We start from the raw sequence: 19,006 nt of genomic DNA, 5'->3' as shown, positions 1-19,006 counted from the left end.
AAGTCACTTCAGTCTAATGAGCTTGAACAGAAAAGAAACAAAGTTTCATCTTACGAGGAGTTCAAATCTAAGTTGCCTGGAATCTGCAACACGAAATTCTGGACCGTTTCTGTCGATGAGCAGTGCGTTAGGTTCCTTCTCATCGAGAATGATCCTTCACCTAATGTGAAATGCGCCTTGGTAGTTCTCCCTGATCTGTCACTTTCTGTTTTCTTGAATGGAGTGAAGCTTCTGTCGCTTCCTTCAGGCAGGATTCTGCCAGCTCAAGTATGCGACACCTCCAGCCTGTCCTTGCTGCTAGAAGAACTCGAGATAGGCTTGCATAATATACCTGAGGTGACGAAAGAGTCGAAACATACTAAAGTATTGCAGTTTGTCGGTTCACTGCTTGCAGACCTCATTGAGGACAGTGATACGACGAAAGAACAGTCTTCTTTGCTGAAATTTCTGGTTGAGCAGATAGAGCTTCTCCTCGCGAAACAGCATGTGTATAGCGCAGAGCTGCTGGTATTCGCCAGTATTTTGAATTCAATTTCTCCTCACGCATATCACTTCACAAGAGCTGCATCAAGAATCATTCTGCCCCATCCTTCCACACTGCGCCGTGTTTGCTCAAATTACAAAGCTGACCCTCTTGTGGAGCAAAATCAACCGCACTGTCTCTCCTACATCCGAGAACGAGTCAAATCAATGAAAGACCACGAGAAGACAGTGACCCTGATGATCGATGAGATCCACATAAAACCATACTTCGACTACAAAGGGGGCACAATAGTAGGATCGTCGGTTCATTCAACGGAACCAGCAACAACAGCCCATGTGTTCATGGTACAATCACTCCTTTCTGCAAACAAGGACGTCATTCACATATTACCTGTGAGCAAACTGAGCGCAGAAATTTTGCACGAGCATGCTAAGAACATAATCATTAATGTTGAGAAAATGGGGCTCAAAATTATCGCTGTGATAACGGACAACAATGCTCTGAACCGCAAGATGATGTCGTTATTTGCTACAAGTCCTCAGGTGAGCATTGTCTATCCCCATCCAGCCGATAACGCTCGCCCTCTTTTCTACGTGGTCGATCCTGTGCATCTCTTGAAGTGCATTAGGAACAATTGGATTAACCAGAAAAACACTGGAACATGCCTCTATTTCCCTGAAATGGACTTGAGTGGAGCAATGCCCGAAGGGCCTCCTCGTATGAAAGCTGCTTCTTTCGCAGCTGTGCGGCAGCTTTATTCTTCAGAGAAGACGTCGCTTGTGAAGGCTGCTTACAGACTGAACGCAAAAGCCGTGAATCCAACCTCAATGGAGCGGCAAAATGTAAAGCTCGCTCTCGACGTCATTAATCAGTTTGTTTCAAATGCCCTCAGGACACATGGTTCCGCGTTCAAGATTCCTCAAGCTGAGTCGACTGCTCTTTTCATTGACGTTATCCTCACATGGTGGCAAATAGTCAATGTTAAGACCCCTTGCAAAGGCCAGAGGCTAAGGGACAGCATGCAAGACCCTGTAAGGTCTGTTGATGACACACAGTTAGCTTTCCTGAGCGGCGTTGTGGACTGGTTGGACGCTTGGGCAAGAATAAACATCACCAGTGGCTCGCTGACGAAAGAGACTCACAGTGCTTTGCGACTGACATGCTATTCTCTGGTAGAACTCTCGCGCTACTGCTTAGAAGAACTTCACTTCAAGTACGTACTGCTGGGCAAATTTCAGACGGATGCGCTAGAAGACCGGTTCGGCCGTTACCGCCAGCTGGCAGGATCACAGTACCACATTTCCGTGCGTCAGCTCTACGAATGTGAGAAGAAGCTTCGTCTTCAAAAACTTTTGACATTTCCACGCGAGGAAACAGAGTTTGAAGACGTAAGTGAGGATCTTGTCCCATGCAACTTTTCTGTGGCTGTCAGCGACGACGATATTACACACGCCCACTCTGACATGGATGCTATTGTCTACTTTGCAGGATACGCTGCTCATGCTGCTTTAAAGAAGCTTTCATGTTCTGCTTGCTTCAGCACATTGGTGATTGAAAATCGAGAGATCGAAGCGGAAAATACTGCCATGATAGCTAACCTGTCGAGAGGAGGGCTGAAGTTTCCCCAGCCATGCACAGTTCACATGGTACTGATGACTAAACTAGTTGCAGAGAAGTTGTCTTTTGGAGCAACCGCGGAAGATTTTCTCTCCTGTAGAAATCAACGTGGTGTCGTGATTTCACATACGATTTCCCTCCTGGACGAACACGACATTGAGACATGTGAAAATGGCCACACTGCACAAACTCTCCTGCGCTTGGTAGTACGCGTTGCAACCAACGTTGTTCTAAACAACTTTTGCAAACTAAGAAATGATGCCATACAAGACAATGCGCAGCAGAAGGCCGCAGCCCGGAAAGCAGCAACGCTTAAGAAGAAGTAAGTTTTATTCCCAAGCAATAAAAATGCTTTGCGCACACTTCATTGCTGGTGTCTCGTCGTTTTTTATTGTAAGGGTCAGATTAGCTGTACAAATACTCAACAGCGCAACATTATTGTGAGTGTCATTATTGCTGTGTGTGAAAGCTTTAAGCAAAACACAATACAGAATAAAACTAACACAATGCGCAGTAGACGGTGTTTTTTTTTTCAATGTTCACGAACTTCTACTTTAACAACTAGATATACGCATGTGCGGTCTGTGCGGATGGATTTTACCGCACGGCAGACATCATGTACGTGATAGACCCTAATAATTAGATGATTAATTGAAATTAACTAATCAATTTTTTATTATAATGACCAATAATGCGAAATTGGCGGCCGTATGCTAAATTGTTTATTATAAAAAACTGTATTAGCAGCTCGAACTTTCTTGACAATAAGGTGTTCTGCAATAAAAAAAATATATAAAGCAGATAAAATGATAGCCTAAGGCGCGCACAAACTAGCGAATTTCTTTTCTGCAGCAACGACAAAAATGAAAATGAAGGAATCACTTATAAGGCAGCTACGTACGGCAGTACCCGAATAGTGCAGACGGGCGCGGCGCGCTGAAATCGCGGAGCGCGGGGCCTGCACGGTCCCTTGGCGTGACGTCACGCGGCCGGTGGAGAGGCCTTAGCATTGAGAGGGTGTTGGGTTGGGACCAGGGTTTGTCTCCACGTCGCCGCAGAGCATCAAGAGCAAGTTACTAACGCCGTGAGCGGCTTTGCCTTCAAGCAATCCTAACACATCACACAACAGCTCAGGGCACGACACCGCAAAGAAACAACGATTGCTGGATCTAACGCAACGGCAAGCGTTTAGGTAACTGACCTGGAAGAAGAGGCGAGGTGAGTGCACCATTCTGAATGCGGTGTTAATCTGCGTAAACGTCTCGCCGGAGGCCTCAGCATTGATGTATGTCGAATACTTGGATGCCAAGGCCGCCGGTGAGGCGTTTATATAGATTAAGATCCCCTAACGTCTATCAAAATACGCCCTTTTCGAGGCTCTGCACCCCCCCCCCCCCCCTCACTTCGCCGGTTCACTTGCTGCCAAAGATTTTTTTCTAAATTTATTCTACCTGCAACTACTTGTCGTTAACAGCGATGGGCGAAAAATAACTGCAGCTAAGCCCCGAATCTGTATTGAGCCCCACTTGCTGCACTCTGATGGCACTTGATGGTACTGTTAGCAGACAGCCAGGAAGATTTACAAACTTTGGTGAATTGCTGTGGAGACGAAGGAGACAGTCTAGGTTTCAGTTTTAGCGCAACTAAGTCAGGTGTAATGGTTTTCAACGGCACAACTGATCAGGAGCTTACAATACAAGGCCATGAAATACCCCGAGTGGCCGAATACAAATATGTCGGGGTATAGGTAAACAAAGGGCATATGTACAAGGATAAGCACGAACAGTCTCTCATAGCAAAAGGGCGAAGAGATGCCGGGATAATGAAACATAGGGCATTGTGGGGGTACAACAGGTATGAAGTCCTCAGAGGTATTTGGAAAGGAATAATGGTGCCGGGGCTTACTTTCTGGAATGCGGTTCTATGCTTAAAGGCTGAAGTTCATTCGCAATTAGAAGTAAATCAGAGAACTGTTGGAAGATTAGCACTGGGTGCCTACGGGAAACCCACAAACGAGGCAGTACAGGGGGATACGGGCTGGGCAACGTTCGAAGCACGGGAAGCTCAGAGTAAAATACTATACGAAGAACGGCTGAGGAAATTGCACGCTAACAGGTGGGCAGCTAAGGTATTTAAATATCTGTACAGAAAGAGCGTTGTCACACAGTGGCGGAAACGAACTAGAAAGCTGGCCAGTAAGTTTGTCAGAGACGAGGAAGGAGAAAGAAAGAGCATTAAACGAGAGGTTAAAAACGTCGCAGGTAAAAATTGGATAGATTCAATCGAAAAGAAGCAGAGTGTAGAACTATATCGATGCTGGAAAAGTCAGATCAGGAAGGAAACGTTTTATCATATCTAAAGAGGCAGTGCCCTCCTCCTTGAAGCTAGGTCAGGGTGTCTTAAAACGCGCAGCTACAAAAAGAAATTTAACGAAGAAGATGACACATGTGCTGTGTGGGGTAAATCTGTAGAAACAATAGAACACCTCATCCTAAAATGTGATGGTATCCATCCCGATGTCGATGCAGGCACAGTCACTCTTCCTGAGGCCTTAGGGTTTAGAGATAACAAGAGTCATGTAAATAAATCTGCGGTAGAAATTAGAAAAAAGCGATTGCAGGATTGGTGGCACAAAAACAGAGAGGTGACATAAGTTTTAAAGTGTAGGAAGACGTTTTTTAAAGAAAATGGCGAATTTTATTAACAACTTGCAGCTGAGTTAAACAAAAATAAAGGAAAAAAACTGAGCATATTGGCAACAACCACTGCCCCGTTTCAATGGAGACGCTCCTACCATCCATCCACCCTTCCATCCACCCTTTCTTCCGTCCGTCCGTCCGTCCGTCCGTCCGTCCATACATACATACATACATACATACATACATACATACATACATACATACATACATACATACATACATACATACATACATACATACATACATACATACATACATACATACATACATACATACATACATACATACATACATACATACATACATACATACATACATACATACATACATACATACATACATACATACATACATACATACATACATACACACACATACATACACACACACATACATACACACACACATACATACATACACACATACATACACACACATACATACACACACATGCATACATACATACATACATACATACATACATACATACATACATACATACATACATACATACATACATACACATACACACATCCATCCATCCATCCATCCATCCGTCCATCCATCCATCCATCCATCCATCCATCCATCCATCCATCCATCCATCCATCCATCCATCCATCCATCCATCCATCCATCCATCCATCTAGCAAACGGCCTTGTTCTATTCCAAATGTTTGCTGTTCGTGCCGAAAAAGCGCGAGATATTTGCGATAATTTTATTTTTGCATTTAGGTAGCTCCAACAATGCGCCTTCTAAAAACCCGTACTGCGGTGTTACTTGCTGTGACGGCAGAAGTGCTGGCGATTTAACGTCTGCATCGAACAGTGGGAAGCGAAAGTGCAGGCTTTCTCAAAGCCTTAAATGGAAATCTCGTGCGATGTGTAGAAGTGCGCGCGCTCACTTTCAGCAATCTTCAGTGCAGGGCCTATATGCCCTGGCATTCGCCACAACAGCTACTGAATGCGGCTGGCACTTTGCTAAAGCTCAGTATAAAATGATGTCCACTAAACACCAACTCATCACTCTGGCTGGGACAAATACAGAAAAAAAAACGCCACCGAATTGAACTCCGGAATTAAATGCAAGCCGACGACAAGAGGGACGAATTGTGGACACAACTGTGCGTCATCACGCGTGCTACCTTTGTTCGGCTCCGAACCGACGGTGCAAATGTCGTCGATGATGCCCTGCAGCGATCTCACAGCCAGCACTCCGGAAGTCCTGGACAAACCGGCCATACAGTCATTGATGAACTGCAGCGAGCAGGCGATCTGTCGTTTCTGTTTCCTGAAAGAGAAAAAGCAGGATGAAGTAATTCAGAAACATCCCAGCAGCAGCAGCAGCAACGAAAACAGCCGGAAAGTATACTTTTTGTTTGCACTGTACGCATGGACCTTCGCTACCGCGTTATTTGAGCACGTCCTGTCCTGAAATTACTTGCGAAAAAGGGAAGGAGGGGGTGAGTAACTTCATATTGCTGCAACACGTATTGTAGCGGGAGAGAGAAAAACGTTTAATGCATAGAATGTTTGGGTGGGTCCTCATTCCAGAAGCCCATTAGCTTCCAGTAGCCCGCTCTTGCCCGGTTCACCAGCGAAATCTGGTTTTTCGAATGTGAGCTGGGCAGCGCCTCCTCCCAGTCCTCAGTTGTTGTGTTATTGATTTCCGGTATACCTGGGTTTTTCTGGCATGCCCATACTGTGTGATTGTTTATAATTTTTAGAGATTTTGATTTTAAGAACTTTGAGGCATACGTCGGGGATGTATGTGGGACTCGGTTGCACAGCGAGACGGACAAAAATAGCTGGCGGTTGGACATTGCTAATCATGAAATATTGCGCGAAAGCCCAGTTTTTTTTTTTGCGCGTGGACACCACCGCTGCGTACCTTAAAGCGCGACTGAGGTGTCTGAATTTTTTCATCGTCAATGCCAATTTACTCAAAGTACGCCGGCAGCCAATGCTCCAGAGCCGCGTTTCTGCACCAGAGTTGTCAATGCCAAAGCATATTCCTCTAGTGTCCTGTTTCTGTCACAGCGCTTTCCACGCCAACGCATGCAGCGCACATTTGTCTGTCACTTCCGCCGCATAGCTCGAAGCGCGAATATTAAGGCGAAAGCCTTTAATGACTCATTCTCGCGGTGTCCGTCCGTCCGTCCGTCCGTCCGTGCGTCCGCCCGTCCGTCCGTCCGTCCGTCCGTCCGTGACGCTGTTTAACTCGATAAGAAAAAACCTTTGTGCACGACTGGATTCGAACCAGCATCCTTCCGTACCGCTGCTGGGCGTGCTAACGACTATGTTTCTTTATTGCATAGAAATAGTGCCGAAAATAAAGTCTAAGCACGCTTACACCACAAAACACAAGACCACGTTACCCCTGCATGAACCCTCCTTCCAAAACATCAAAAGTCTGGGAGGCACACACATGCATCCAGATAGGGGAGTCAGCTAGGCGGCTCTTGCAGGGCACCATATACTCCCCGCACCAAAGCACATTGTTTACGAAACAAAGATTTCGACGATCGTGGTGATTCGGCGTGGCGGTGCATTACGCAGCTCTTCCAGAGAATAAACAGTCCCACCAATATAAATAGATCACATGGTACAGCACTGTTTTTCTCCGCGGGAAAAAAACGGATACTGTAGGGTGTGATGCAATGTCCTTCTTAATTGTTCGTTGTAAAATGTCCCAGAAGAAGATAGCATCAATGCACAGAACCAAACAATGGTCAATTATCTCCGGTGTATTGCTCAGGCGACAGTTAACCGTCCATGGCGCAAGTATCTCCCTAGTATGAAGCCATGCTTTCACAGTAGCGTTGACGTGTGCAGCTTAAAAAAGAATGTTTTCGTGGCAGAAGAAATCACATTTGCCTAACACGTTTTAAAAAAGTGGTGTCAAGGAACTCCAGGAAAGGTTGCCGATACAAGGGTACAGGGAACAAATAATCTGTAAGTGTCTAAGTCAGCTGCCTTCTGGAGAGGCTATACAGGTAGTCTACAGAAAAGTTGCACAGTAAGGAAATTTAAGGTGTCAGCAACTTCCTTAATCGAATCCCCATAAAGGCCCGTGACGATTGTGTGTCCCGTCGGTGCGGATAAGAAAGACAAATAAGCACTGAGACGCCTATTAAGCACGGCTACTAAAAAAAGGGTGGTTTGAAGGTTTGACAAAAAAAGAAAAAACTCTAGAGAAGCTGATGCACGAATAAGTGAACAAGGCCGAGTCCACCAGACTCTAGAGAAAGAAATAGGTTATTGCGACGCATGGGTTTCCATTGGGAACGCCATACGAATGTAGCAAATATTCAGACATCGCCTGCACTTTCTTCCTCGCACAGTGGAGAACCTGCAGCGCATAGGCAAGGTTTGCAAATAAAAAAATGTTGCAGACTTGAGCCCGAGCAAACACTGATAGTTCCCTACCCATCCAAGCCTGGGTTTGTCGCCTCATAGAGACTCTCTGAGGATCTCAGTAGGCGCCACTGTTGCAAATTTGGTGAAGAGGAACCCCTAAGCAGTGAAGGGGCCCGCAGTCTCTGCTTATGCCACCATAATGACTTGGCGTTGTACCCCAATGGCCCAACCAAAACCCTTTGAATTTATCTAGATTAAGAGCCGCACCTGATACCTCGCAAAACTGTTCAGTCAAATGTAATGCCCCAAGCACACTCTTTTTGTCAGAACAAAAGAGGGAGACATCATCTGCATAGGCTAAAATCTTAATTTAACACTGCGCCAAGGAGAAACCACGGGTGGATGTGCAGTTAATAATGCTGAGGCAAAGAGGTTCAAGATATAGGACAAACAACAAAAGGCGATAAGGGACAGCCTTGGCGAAAAGATAATTTCAATGGAATAGGTTTTGTTATCTCTTGGCTGACAATTAGTCTTGTATAGGACTACTTATAGCAGTCTTATGCCCATAAGCAAAACATCTTCAGTATTTGCAAGCTCTAAGGCCGCAAACAAGAAATCGGGACGAACTTTATCAAAGGCCTTAGCAAGGTCAATCTGAATTAGAAATACTTGTCCGATCTCATCTGATACTGTCTCCACTACTGAACGTGCAGTATGAATATGGGTTTGGATGCTGGGGCCTCTAATACGGCAGGCCAGATGCGTGCCTATTAAGTGAGCGACAGCAACTACAGACGATCGGAAAGAACCTTTGCAAAGATTTTGTAATATACATTACGGAGGGAAATTGGACGATATTCATCAACTGTTTTCAACCGATTTGAATCTGTGCTTTTTTAATTAATATAGTATGTCCAGAATAGAAAGTGTGGGAGGGGGGGGGGGGAACCAACATCGTAAGAAGACAGGCGCTAGGCAAGTGGAAAATGCTTTATAGAACTCGCTAGTAATGCCATCTGGCCCAGGAGATTTCCGAGCCGTCAGGTAAGAAATTGCAGATTTAATTTCGTCCAAAGTGATAGGCCCCTCCACTACAGCACGCTGCTCATCGTCAAGTCGGGGCAAGGCTTCGAATAACTGACTGTAATCTGACGTCACGTTTGTGCCCGCATAACCACCAAACAGCTTCCGATAATAGTCAAAGAAAGCCTCCATAATACCAGGACCATCGCTGTATGTGCAACAATTATACTGAATTTCCAATATTTCTTTAGCTAGAGCAGTCTGTCTTTCATCACTCAGGGCCCGACTAGATGGTTGCTCATCCAGAAATCTACAGGTCCTAGATCTTATCAAGGCCCCTTTGTATCTTTTAGGTTTCAAACTGCTGAAGCTCTGCTTTTACGGCAGTGATATCTTTTACATAGGCGCCTGGGATAATCCTCTCTAACTCATGTAGCTCAACTAAAGTACGGCCGAGCTCTCGAAGGTGATGTCTCTTAATAATAATAATTGGTGTCTGGGGAAAGGAAATGGCGCAGTATGTGTCTCATATATCGTTGGACACCTGAACCGTGCTGTAAGCGAATGGATAAAGGAGGGAGTAAAAGAACAAAGGAAGAAAGAGGTGTCAGTAGTGGAGGGCTCCGGAATATTTTCGACCACCTGGGGATCTTTAACATGCACTGACATCGCCCCGCACACGGGCGCCTTAGCGTTTTGCCTCCATAAAGACGCAGCCGCCGAGGTCGGGTTCGAACCCGTGAACTCCGGATCAGTAGCCGAGCGCCCTAACCACTGAGCCACCGCGGCGGGTGGTGATGCCTCTTCAAAAAACGCGATTCTTTCTGAGCCTTCAATAGCAATGTTTTTGTTTCTTGTTTAAATAAGTCCCATTTTTGCAAAACCGAGAGGCCACCGCGTGACTACGTGTCCTTCAAGCAATTAGATACCGCAGGTTTGAAGATATCATCTGAGAGCAGGCAGCTATTCAGCTTCCACAGCTCCCATCGAGGATGGAGTATGCGCGAACTATACCTACCTATCTGAAGAGACACCATGCAGTGATCACTGAAGAATATAGGCCGCACCTAGTAACCAAAAATTCTGGGTAACATGTCTGCTGAAACGTAAATCCTGTCAACCCGAGCACTTGAGGATCACTTAAATTGAGTGAAATGGATTTTATGTCCCTTATCTTGCCCAACTTCCACCAGGCGGTATTAACATGCCAAATCAGTGAGTAAAGCAGCACTAGGGTCATATCGCTTACTTAACACTGCTTGTTCTTCATCCCTACAAACACCATTGAAATCACCCAAAAGCTTAATTTTACCATCCGTGCACAAATGGTCGACTAATGACAGGAAAAATAGCCTTCTATCACTATGCTTGACAGGGGCACAAACAACACAAACAATTCGCCACTGTACAGCCGAAATTGTGAGGTCACAGCAGATAAGTCGCCCATCGTCATCTGTGCTATACGACACGACAGTAATATCCAGTATGTTGGCCAGGAATAGCATGCACCCACCTGATAAGCCTCGCGAGTACACTAACGATAACATTGAATTCTGAAAAGGCTCGACAGCAGCTTCAGTCTCCTCATCAGAAGACAGCTTGGTTTCCTGGATGGCTGCCACACTCACACCCCACTTTTTTAAAAGATGCCATAACTGATGTTGCCTTCTACGATTACGCAAACCCTTAATGTTAAGGGTAGCGACCCGAAATGTTGTGACACCCGTTATTTTTGGTGGTTCTCTTATAGAAGGTCATCCCCTTTACTGGAGCGGCCGACCTGCAAATCGGCGGCCTGTAGGGCAGACATCGTCCGGCGTTTTGAGGTGACCCTTCACAATGTCACCACATCAGGTGCTTTTTGCACATCGCCATCAACACACCTCATCATCTGCAGGACGCATCAAAGGTGAGCTGTTGTCCACCGCTTCTCCTGAGACAGCCCAGGATTCGGCTAAAGAAGCTTAGTGGGCCACGTCACTCGCAACCACGCTGACAGCCGACGGGGCACCGAACACACTAGAAGCTCACACTTCAGGCCACACACTGCTGCCTTCCGGCGACGAAGGGGCATCGCCGGCGCAGAAGGCATGTGGCACATTCACTGGCTGAAGCGCCTCCACTGACTCTACAGCAGGGACTTTCTGCTCTCGTGAGGTGGCTCCTGATCAGCAAGCACAGGACTCAAAGTAGCAGACCCGGGCAGACCCGGGTCCGGTGGCTTTGGGTCTAGAGACGGGGTTTCCTGTTTGTCCGTACTTGCAGGCGGACCCTTGCCGTTATTCGGTGCAGAAGCCGTTGGTCCATCTTCTGTTGGGAGCTCATGACTCAGTTCACCCGACGCTTCCACAACATCCAACATATACATAATGCGTTTTGACACCACTTCATCCTCATGTTTCTAGTTGCCCTGGCGTAACTTGTCAGCATAACTCATAACACAGTTGTCTACTGTGTGCCCAAAGCGTCGGCAATGGGTGCATCGAGGCCTACGACACTGACGTCGTACATGGCCCACACGGTTACAACGAAGACACAGCGGAGGCCTGTCTGGGATCACAACTAAAACTTGTACCCCGAAAACGTTGAGCGTGTGAGGCATTGTACTTGCTGACACTCCGTCCTTGAGCGTGAGCGAGATTTCACGAATCGCTGTTTTCATGTGCTCCATTCCGGGGCACCGCCACTTCTCACGCTCGATAGTTTCTACATTTCCAAAAGGCTCCAAAGCTTCCACAATCCTCCGGTGCTCCATATATCGCGGGAGCCAAAGAAGCTTAAGCATCACGTTTTTGGTGTCCGTGTGAAACACGATACAGTTAAGACCTTTGACGTTGAACTCTGCTTTGTCAATAAATTTCTGCTTTGAGCAACTGCTCTCGCAGGTAACCAACAAAACGTGGCTCATTTGGAACTGGCCAATACAGAGAATCTCACGGAGGTCCACAATCTGCGCAAGCGTGTCTCGGAAGTCGGGAGCACGGTATGGGCGACCCTTGTGGTCAGCATGCAGAAAGACGGTGTTGAGGATAACATTACCGGTAGGTAGTTGAGGAAGGACAACCTTGTACGAGTCCGTGGCAACTTCAGATGTCTAGAGACCTCGGCCAACGGCCGAAGCGCTGTTTCCAGCTAGAAACACTCCAACACACTGCCGTTCAGAACGGCGTTCAGAGGTAGAGGAAGCCGTTCTGTACGCTGCTTCCTGTAAACGCTAATGTAGTTCTCCTTGTCTAGGACACTGAAGAATGTTCGCAGAAAGGCGTCGAATCAGATGGATGCCTCCCAAATGCCCTCCAGTACTTAATTAACATCTGAACCATACATCAGTGACACAGGCAACAACACCGCGCTAAAGGCTTTCGCATCACCGCACTTTAGGCCAACAAAGTGTCCCCCCCCCCCCCCTGAATTTTTAGTTTCATAGCTGTATTAGTTGAGTTGCACAGCGCGAGATTGCGTTTCAGTTAAGCATGAGGCGTGTTTGCTGCGGCAAAAGCCTTAGTACCTCCGCGCAGTGGCCAGCCAATCTGATCTGTTCGCGCCGCTGCGGATTCGGGTCCCAGACGCGGACATTTATTTCATTCATTTTTATGTATTCATTTCACTTAGCACAAAACCACAGACATCGTAAACACGCAAAAATTGTCAGATCTTCGCAAATACACGCAAAAGTGGAAAAATCTTGCTCGGGGTTCATCTTATAGATTAGTGCTTTCAGACTAATATCTACGTGCTAGAGATCGATTAATAGACACTTGTTTAACTAAAGTTAACTAACCAACTTTTTAGATTTTTGGCTTTAGGGCGCAAACTGATACTGTGAAATTGAAGGCGGTGAACGTCGAAGGCGAGCTGGGTTTTAAATGGTCGAATTCAGCACGGTGGTTCGAAATATCGAGCATAGAAAATTCACTTTTGAAATCTGGTTGAGTTGGCTTTCCCGCGTTGCACATTGATCAAATGACGTCGCTTGTATTTTTAATGCAGCAAATACAGACACAGTTTGTGTATTTTATTTTGTAGAATATATTGCAGTGCAAGGTTTGAAAGCCAACTGTAGCTGATAGCTGAAAGCACATAGCTAATAACATTACTATTCTATGCGGCGTGATCTGCATGTAGGTACAATATGCGCAGCACAATACGTAAAGGCGCGCACAGAAGTAAATGGCGCACCGGAGAAGAAAAACGGATGAAATGTCGAAGCGAATCACAGAAAGCGGGAAAAAAATCACGATGCCGAGGGAAAATGTTTAGAAGGAGACGACGCTGTGATGGATGGATGGACGGACGGACGGACGGACGGACGGACGGACGGACGGACGGATGGATGGAAGGAATGAAGGAAGGAAGGAAGGAAGGAAGGAAGGAAGGAAGGAAGGAAGGAAGGAAGGAAGGACGGACGGACGGACGGACGGACGGACGGACGGACGGACGGACGGACGGACGGACGGACGGAAGGAAGGAAGGAAGGACGGACGGACGGACGGACGGATGGATGGAAGGATGGATGGATGGATGGATGGATGGATGGATGGATAAGGCTGAACGCTTTAAATCGGGCGGTGGCTCAAGCCACCTAGTCATGACTTATGCAATTTTACTCTTGTCTTGATTTTAGCCGCCAATCAGACAACCTTCGCTTTGTTACTTCTACCCGCGTAAAATCTACTTTCCCTTCACTGTCCCTAAACCCCAATGCCTTGGATAAATCAGCCCCCCTGCATTCCGCTGTAGGGTGAAGCCCTCTACAGAAAAGTATCAAGTATTTAGCTGTTTCCTCCTCCTCTCCGCACGCAACGCACAACTTGTCTATCTCGTGGTACCTGACTCTATATATCTTAGTCCGCAAAACTCCCGTCCTGGCTTCAAGCCACAAAGAGCTTCCCTTACAATTATCATAGATATTTTATTTGGCAATTTCCTGCTTAAATATCTTGTATGTTCTCAGTGCTGATTTCTTCAGCATTCCTGTTTTCCACAGAGCTCTTTCTATTTCTTTAACCTTTTTCTTAACCGATAATTGCTGATTTGCCAACTACTGCCAATTTTCTTCTTCGCTTTCTCCATTTCGTGTCAAGGTTCCTTATGTTAACGTATCTGAAAACTTTCTTAGCGCACTGCTTTTCTCCCTGGGTAGCATACCCGGCGCTGCCTAGTTAGCCTCCCTGCCTTTCCGTCTTTCTTTCTCTCTCTCTTCTCAATCGCTCCTAAAATGATATCTTACTGCTAGCTTCTCTCCTCTCGAAGGACGCCCATCGCATATCAACCCGTGCCTCCTAATTTGATGTATTGCCATGTGCTCCCAAAGCTAGCCTCCCTACGCCGCGTTGTTTGATTTATAATCTTGCTTTACCATCTGATCTCATGCACAGGACCGCATTACCGAAAGTCTGGCTAGGAACCATCACCCCTTTCCAGATCCCTCTTTCCACTTTATATCTAGTGTAATTCCACAGTGCCCTATTTTTCATGACGGCTGCATTCCTACTAGCTTTATCCATTACACATTTTTCATGCTCTGTCAGATACTCCGCACCGTTATTTATCCACACCTCAAGATACTTGTACTCATTCACTACTTCTAGAGTGAACTCCTGTATTCTATGCTCGCCGACCTCATCATTAAATTTCATGACTGCAGATTTTTCATCACAAAACTTGAAACCTAATCTATCTCCCTCTTTACCACAAATGTCTAACAACTTCTGCGTGTCAACATCGCCGCCTAGCCGAGACAGACGAAGCCTCAAAACCACCACGCGCATGTGCACGACCTCAACCAGCGCAAGCATCCCACACGGCGCTTGCCTCGCATTGGGCCGGCCAATTATGACCATGGCCGGATGGTTGCGTCTTTCGCAGCGAGCGGGCATTTCGGAAGGCACATACCGCTGCCTTGATGCCCCAGAGCCCGCGGGGGCGACTTGGCCATTATCCCGCTTCATCTGAGACAGCTGCAGGCGCGTTTCCACCGCAAATAGGCCGCGTGCTTCGAACTTTAGCTGCCTCTGGGACTCATTTCCATCTCGCTATCGATCAAACTTGCTCAAAACACTCAATATACCGCCGCAGTTTCGAGATCGTTTTATGTACCTACCGTTGATTTTCGCCTTGCTTCTACGAGGAACCGACGCAGCGGCAATGCATTCGGCCTACGTGTTTTTCCTGCAGCACGTTGCTCCTGCGGTCATAATTGCTCCTGGTCTGCTCATAATGTTGACAAGATTCGCAGCACAAATAAAATGCACACAGAAGACAAGGAACAAACACACGGGCGAGGGTCTCGGTTCTGGTAGTCTTGATGCCACAGGTTGCTTAAGAGGGCTCTCGCACAGCTTCCGCCCTCGCCGTTAGATGACGTTCCACGTCACGCTCGCGGTATTACAGGACGTGCTACGTCCGCCGCTATGGTGGAGGGTGGCGCTGGTGAACACTCTCAAGGTTCGCGTACACCAAATAAACATAAATACCCAGGAGAGCAGCAGATTGGACAGCCGTCGCCGTAGCTCAGTTGGTAAGAGCACCGGACGCGATATTCGGAGGTCGTGGGTTCGGATCCCACCGGCGGCATCGTTGTTTGTCTGCTGCTTTATAAGTAATTTTCTTTAAGCGATTTATTAATCTAAGTGATATTATCCCACTGATAAGCACAACACATCAAAAAAATAAATAACGTTCCCCTATGCACCTTGGTTTCGGTGACTGTTGGCTCCCTTCATATATATATATATATATATATATATATATATATATATATATATATATATTAGCAGACGAGGAAAATGAAAATGGGGCTCGTTTAACAAACATATGAAGGAAGCCAACAGTCACCGAAGCCAAGGTGCATAGGGGAATTTCTTTTTAATTCGTAGTGCCAATTAATTGGTTTCAATAAAACTACTTATAAAGCAGGACAAAAAATAATCATGCCGACGGTGGGATCCGAACCCTTGACCTCCGAATATCGTGTACGGTGCTCTGCCAACTCAGTTACGGCGACGGCGGTCCAATCTGCTGCTCTCGTGTGTATTTATGTTTATTGTGTGTAAGCGAACCTTGAGAGCGTTCACCAGCGCCACCCTCGCCCATAGCGGTGGACGTAGCACGTCCTGTAATACCGCGAGTGTGACGCAGAACGTCATCTAACGGCGAGGGCGGAAACTGTGCGAGAGCCCTTTTATGCTGCCTTTGGCATCAAGACTACCAGAACCGAGACCCTCGTTAAGCTATTAGCAGGCAAGGCGAAGGAAATAGGGGGCTCGTTTGACAATATGAAGGAAGCCAACAGTCACCGAAACCAAGGTGCATAGGGGAATGTTTCTATCCTTTTTTAATTTGTAGTGCCAAATAATTGGTTTAAATAACACTAATTATAAAGCAACAGAAAAACAACCATGCCGCCGGTGGCATCCGAACCCAGAACGTCCGAATATCACATCCGGTGCTCTACCAACTGAGCTACGATGACGGCTGTCCAATCTGATTCTTTCGTGGGTGAACACACTCAAGGTCCGCTTACACGCACAGGACCAGATTAAAAAAAATGGGGGCCCTGGGCTAATGCGCATGCAGGCCCCCTTTCCCAATACTGACCCCCTTCCCCTGTCTCCTGTTACGCTACTAGAAATATGCCATGTTTCATCTTATTTCCATCAAATTAAAAAAAACGAAGTGCGATCAACAGGACGAACAAGAACGCAGAAAAGACAACACAGCTCGGATGTCGATCCTTGTGAAGCTATAGGCTTTGTTTGCATCACTAAACTTAATCCCGTCAGGGGACGCATGGCTGTATCCAAAACTAAAATTCAAGCATCAGACTGGAATAATCGTTATAAAAGTTACTCTAGAAATATGCAATAGATACATGCAATACAAACATCATAAAAATGCACTAGAATACAGATGAAAGTTAAAACTGTAATTACAAAACATTATTTGAAAATATTTTCGTTAAAGGTCAGACAAACAAGGGCGACACCAAATAAACGTGGCACTATCAAAAACAAAAAAATACAGTTCTTTATAAGCACGGTAAATATCACAAGCAAGCAAGAGACGAACAACGAAGATTTGCATATCTTGAATTACACTGCTCAGCGTTTCATTGGCAACGTGGAGGCTGGGAGGCGACAAAACGAGCTTATTGGGACTATTCATGTATAGCGCAAACAGTCCTGTTTCAAAATAGCATCTTTCGCGCCTTCGATTTGGCGCAATCTGATATAGTCTGTTCGAAGGATAGATCGCGGAGGAGGTCACTTTCAATGGAGAGCAGGACATGATATCAAGCGAGTTTATTTTGTCGTCAAGGAGGTTCGAACGATGGCGATTTTTCATCAGCGACAACTTGGAAAACGATCGTTCGGTCTCACAGTTTGCCACGGGTATGCTGAAGTACTTGACTTTTTTTTACCTTGTAGCGCACTATCGCTTTTTCCCTCCTTGTGCTTACTCAAAACGATGCGCTTGCCCTCATCCTGATAACATTGATTGGTACTTAGCGTGCGTGCTCTCTTTTCGAAGGTATCGAAGAGAGGTCGCAAATAATTAACAAAGCCTTCTAGAGAGCTGAGCAGGTCTACAGCAGTTGAAATGTCTAGGCCTAGTTTCTGAAGTACTACGCTCGTTTCGTCAATGGGCTACAAGATTTCACTCCACGAAAGCGCCATGAATGCAGTCTCTAGTTTTGTCATTTTCTTGAAGAGAGAGTGCGCTTCGTTCCTAGTGTCACCGTTTTCTTCTTCGTACTTTGATATAGCTTCAAGGAAACACAAAACTGCATTGAATTTTTTTCAGAATGGCCTTACATGATTCAGCGTGCCTTGCCCACATGGTCTCAGAGAGACTTTTCAAAACAAGCTGCTGGCCAGTACCACCCATGCTGTCCAAAAGATACCTCCATCGCTTAGGTGAGGGAGCAAAGAACACATACAGTCTCTGAATTACAGTGAAAAATTTGACTGCCTCAAGGCAAATACGCGCTAAACACGCTAACACGCTACACGCGCCAACTAAGTTCAGTGAATGACCAGCACACGGGATGTAGACTGCCAATTCGTTCAGGTGTTTGATTTGAGCTTGCAGTCCTTTGTAATTTCCTGACATATTACTCGCATTATAATAGGCTTGGCCCCTACAATCATCAATTGAGATGCCATTGGTCGTCAAAAGGGACATCACGGTATCGAAAAGATACAAGCCGGTATGCGATTCGATTGGAACAAATCCAAGAAAGCGTTCGTACACTTTCCAATTTATATAGTGTCGTAAAACAAATGACCGCTGATAACGTGAGTAAGGTCTGGAGTCGAATCAACAATTTATAGGAAGTATTTTGTGCGTTTCACTTCGTCAACGAGACGTTCCTTGATAGACTTTGCCGTATGCTCGATAAATTAATCACAAATGCTTTTTGACAGATACGATGGGTGACCTTTTCCTTTGTTCTCGTAGCGTTTGATGTGATCCTCTAGAAAGGGATCAAACCTGGCAATAGCCTCAAGCCCTCCCATATAATTGCCATTTTTCGGTGAACCAAAAATCTCCTCACTGCCCCTAAACGCTAAGTTGCGCTCAGCTAGAAGCTTAACTACGACTACGCGCTTCAACACCTCTGTCCAGTAAGCGGTCTCAGTGACAAGATGCTTAACCAGCTCCTTATCAATTGTGCTGCTCGAGTTAGAGCGGGCGAGCCATGCTGCCACGCAGTTCTGGTGCTCGAGGCTATTTTCATGAGCGCAAACCTTTTCTTTTGCTCTTTTCCAATAAAAAAAGCCGTGCGTAGTGAAAGCACTGGGGTTGCGTGAAATCG

General features: G+C 46.1%; 1 protein-coding gene across 1 annotated transcript in view; it reads right to left on the bottom strand.

Annotated features, from left to right (window-relative positions):
- Positions 1 to 19,006, bottom strand: part of LOC144133755 (uncharacterized) — a 51,329-nt gene that overhangs the window by 15,352 nt on the left and 16,971 nt on the right. Inside the window, exon 2 of the mRNA XM_077666874.1 lies at positions 5,946 to 6,091. Coding sequence (XP_077523000.1) covers positions 5,946 to 6,091 — 146 coding nt within the window. The remainder of the gene's footprint in view (positions 1 to 5,945; positions 6,092 to 19,006) is intronic.

This window comes from Amblyomma americanum, chromosome 5 (assembly GCF_052857255.1).
Source record: "Amblyomma americanum isolate KBUSLIRL-KWMA chromosome 5, ASM5285725v1, whole genome shotgun sequence".
NCBI classification, from domain to species: domain Eukaryota; kingdom Metazoa; phylum Arthropoda; class Arachnida; order Ixodida; family Ixodidae; genus Amblyomma; species Amblyomma americanum.
Note: the sequence above shows the minus strand (reverse complement) of the source record. Positions and strands in the feature narration are given on the sequence as shown.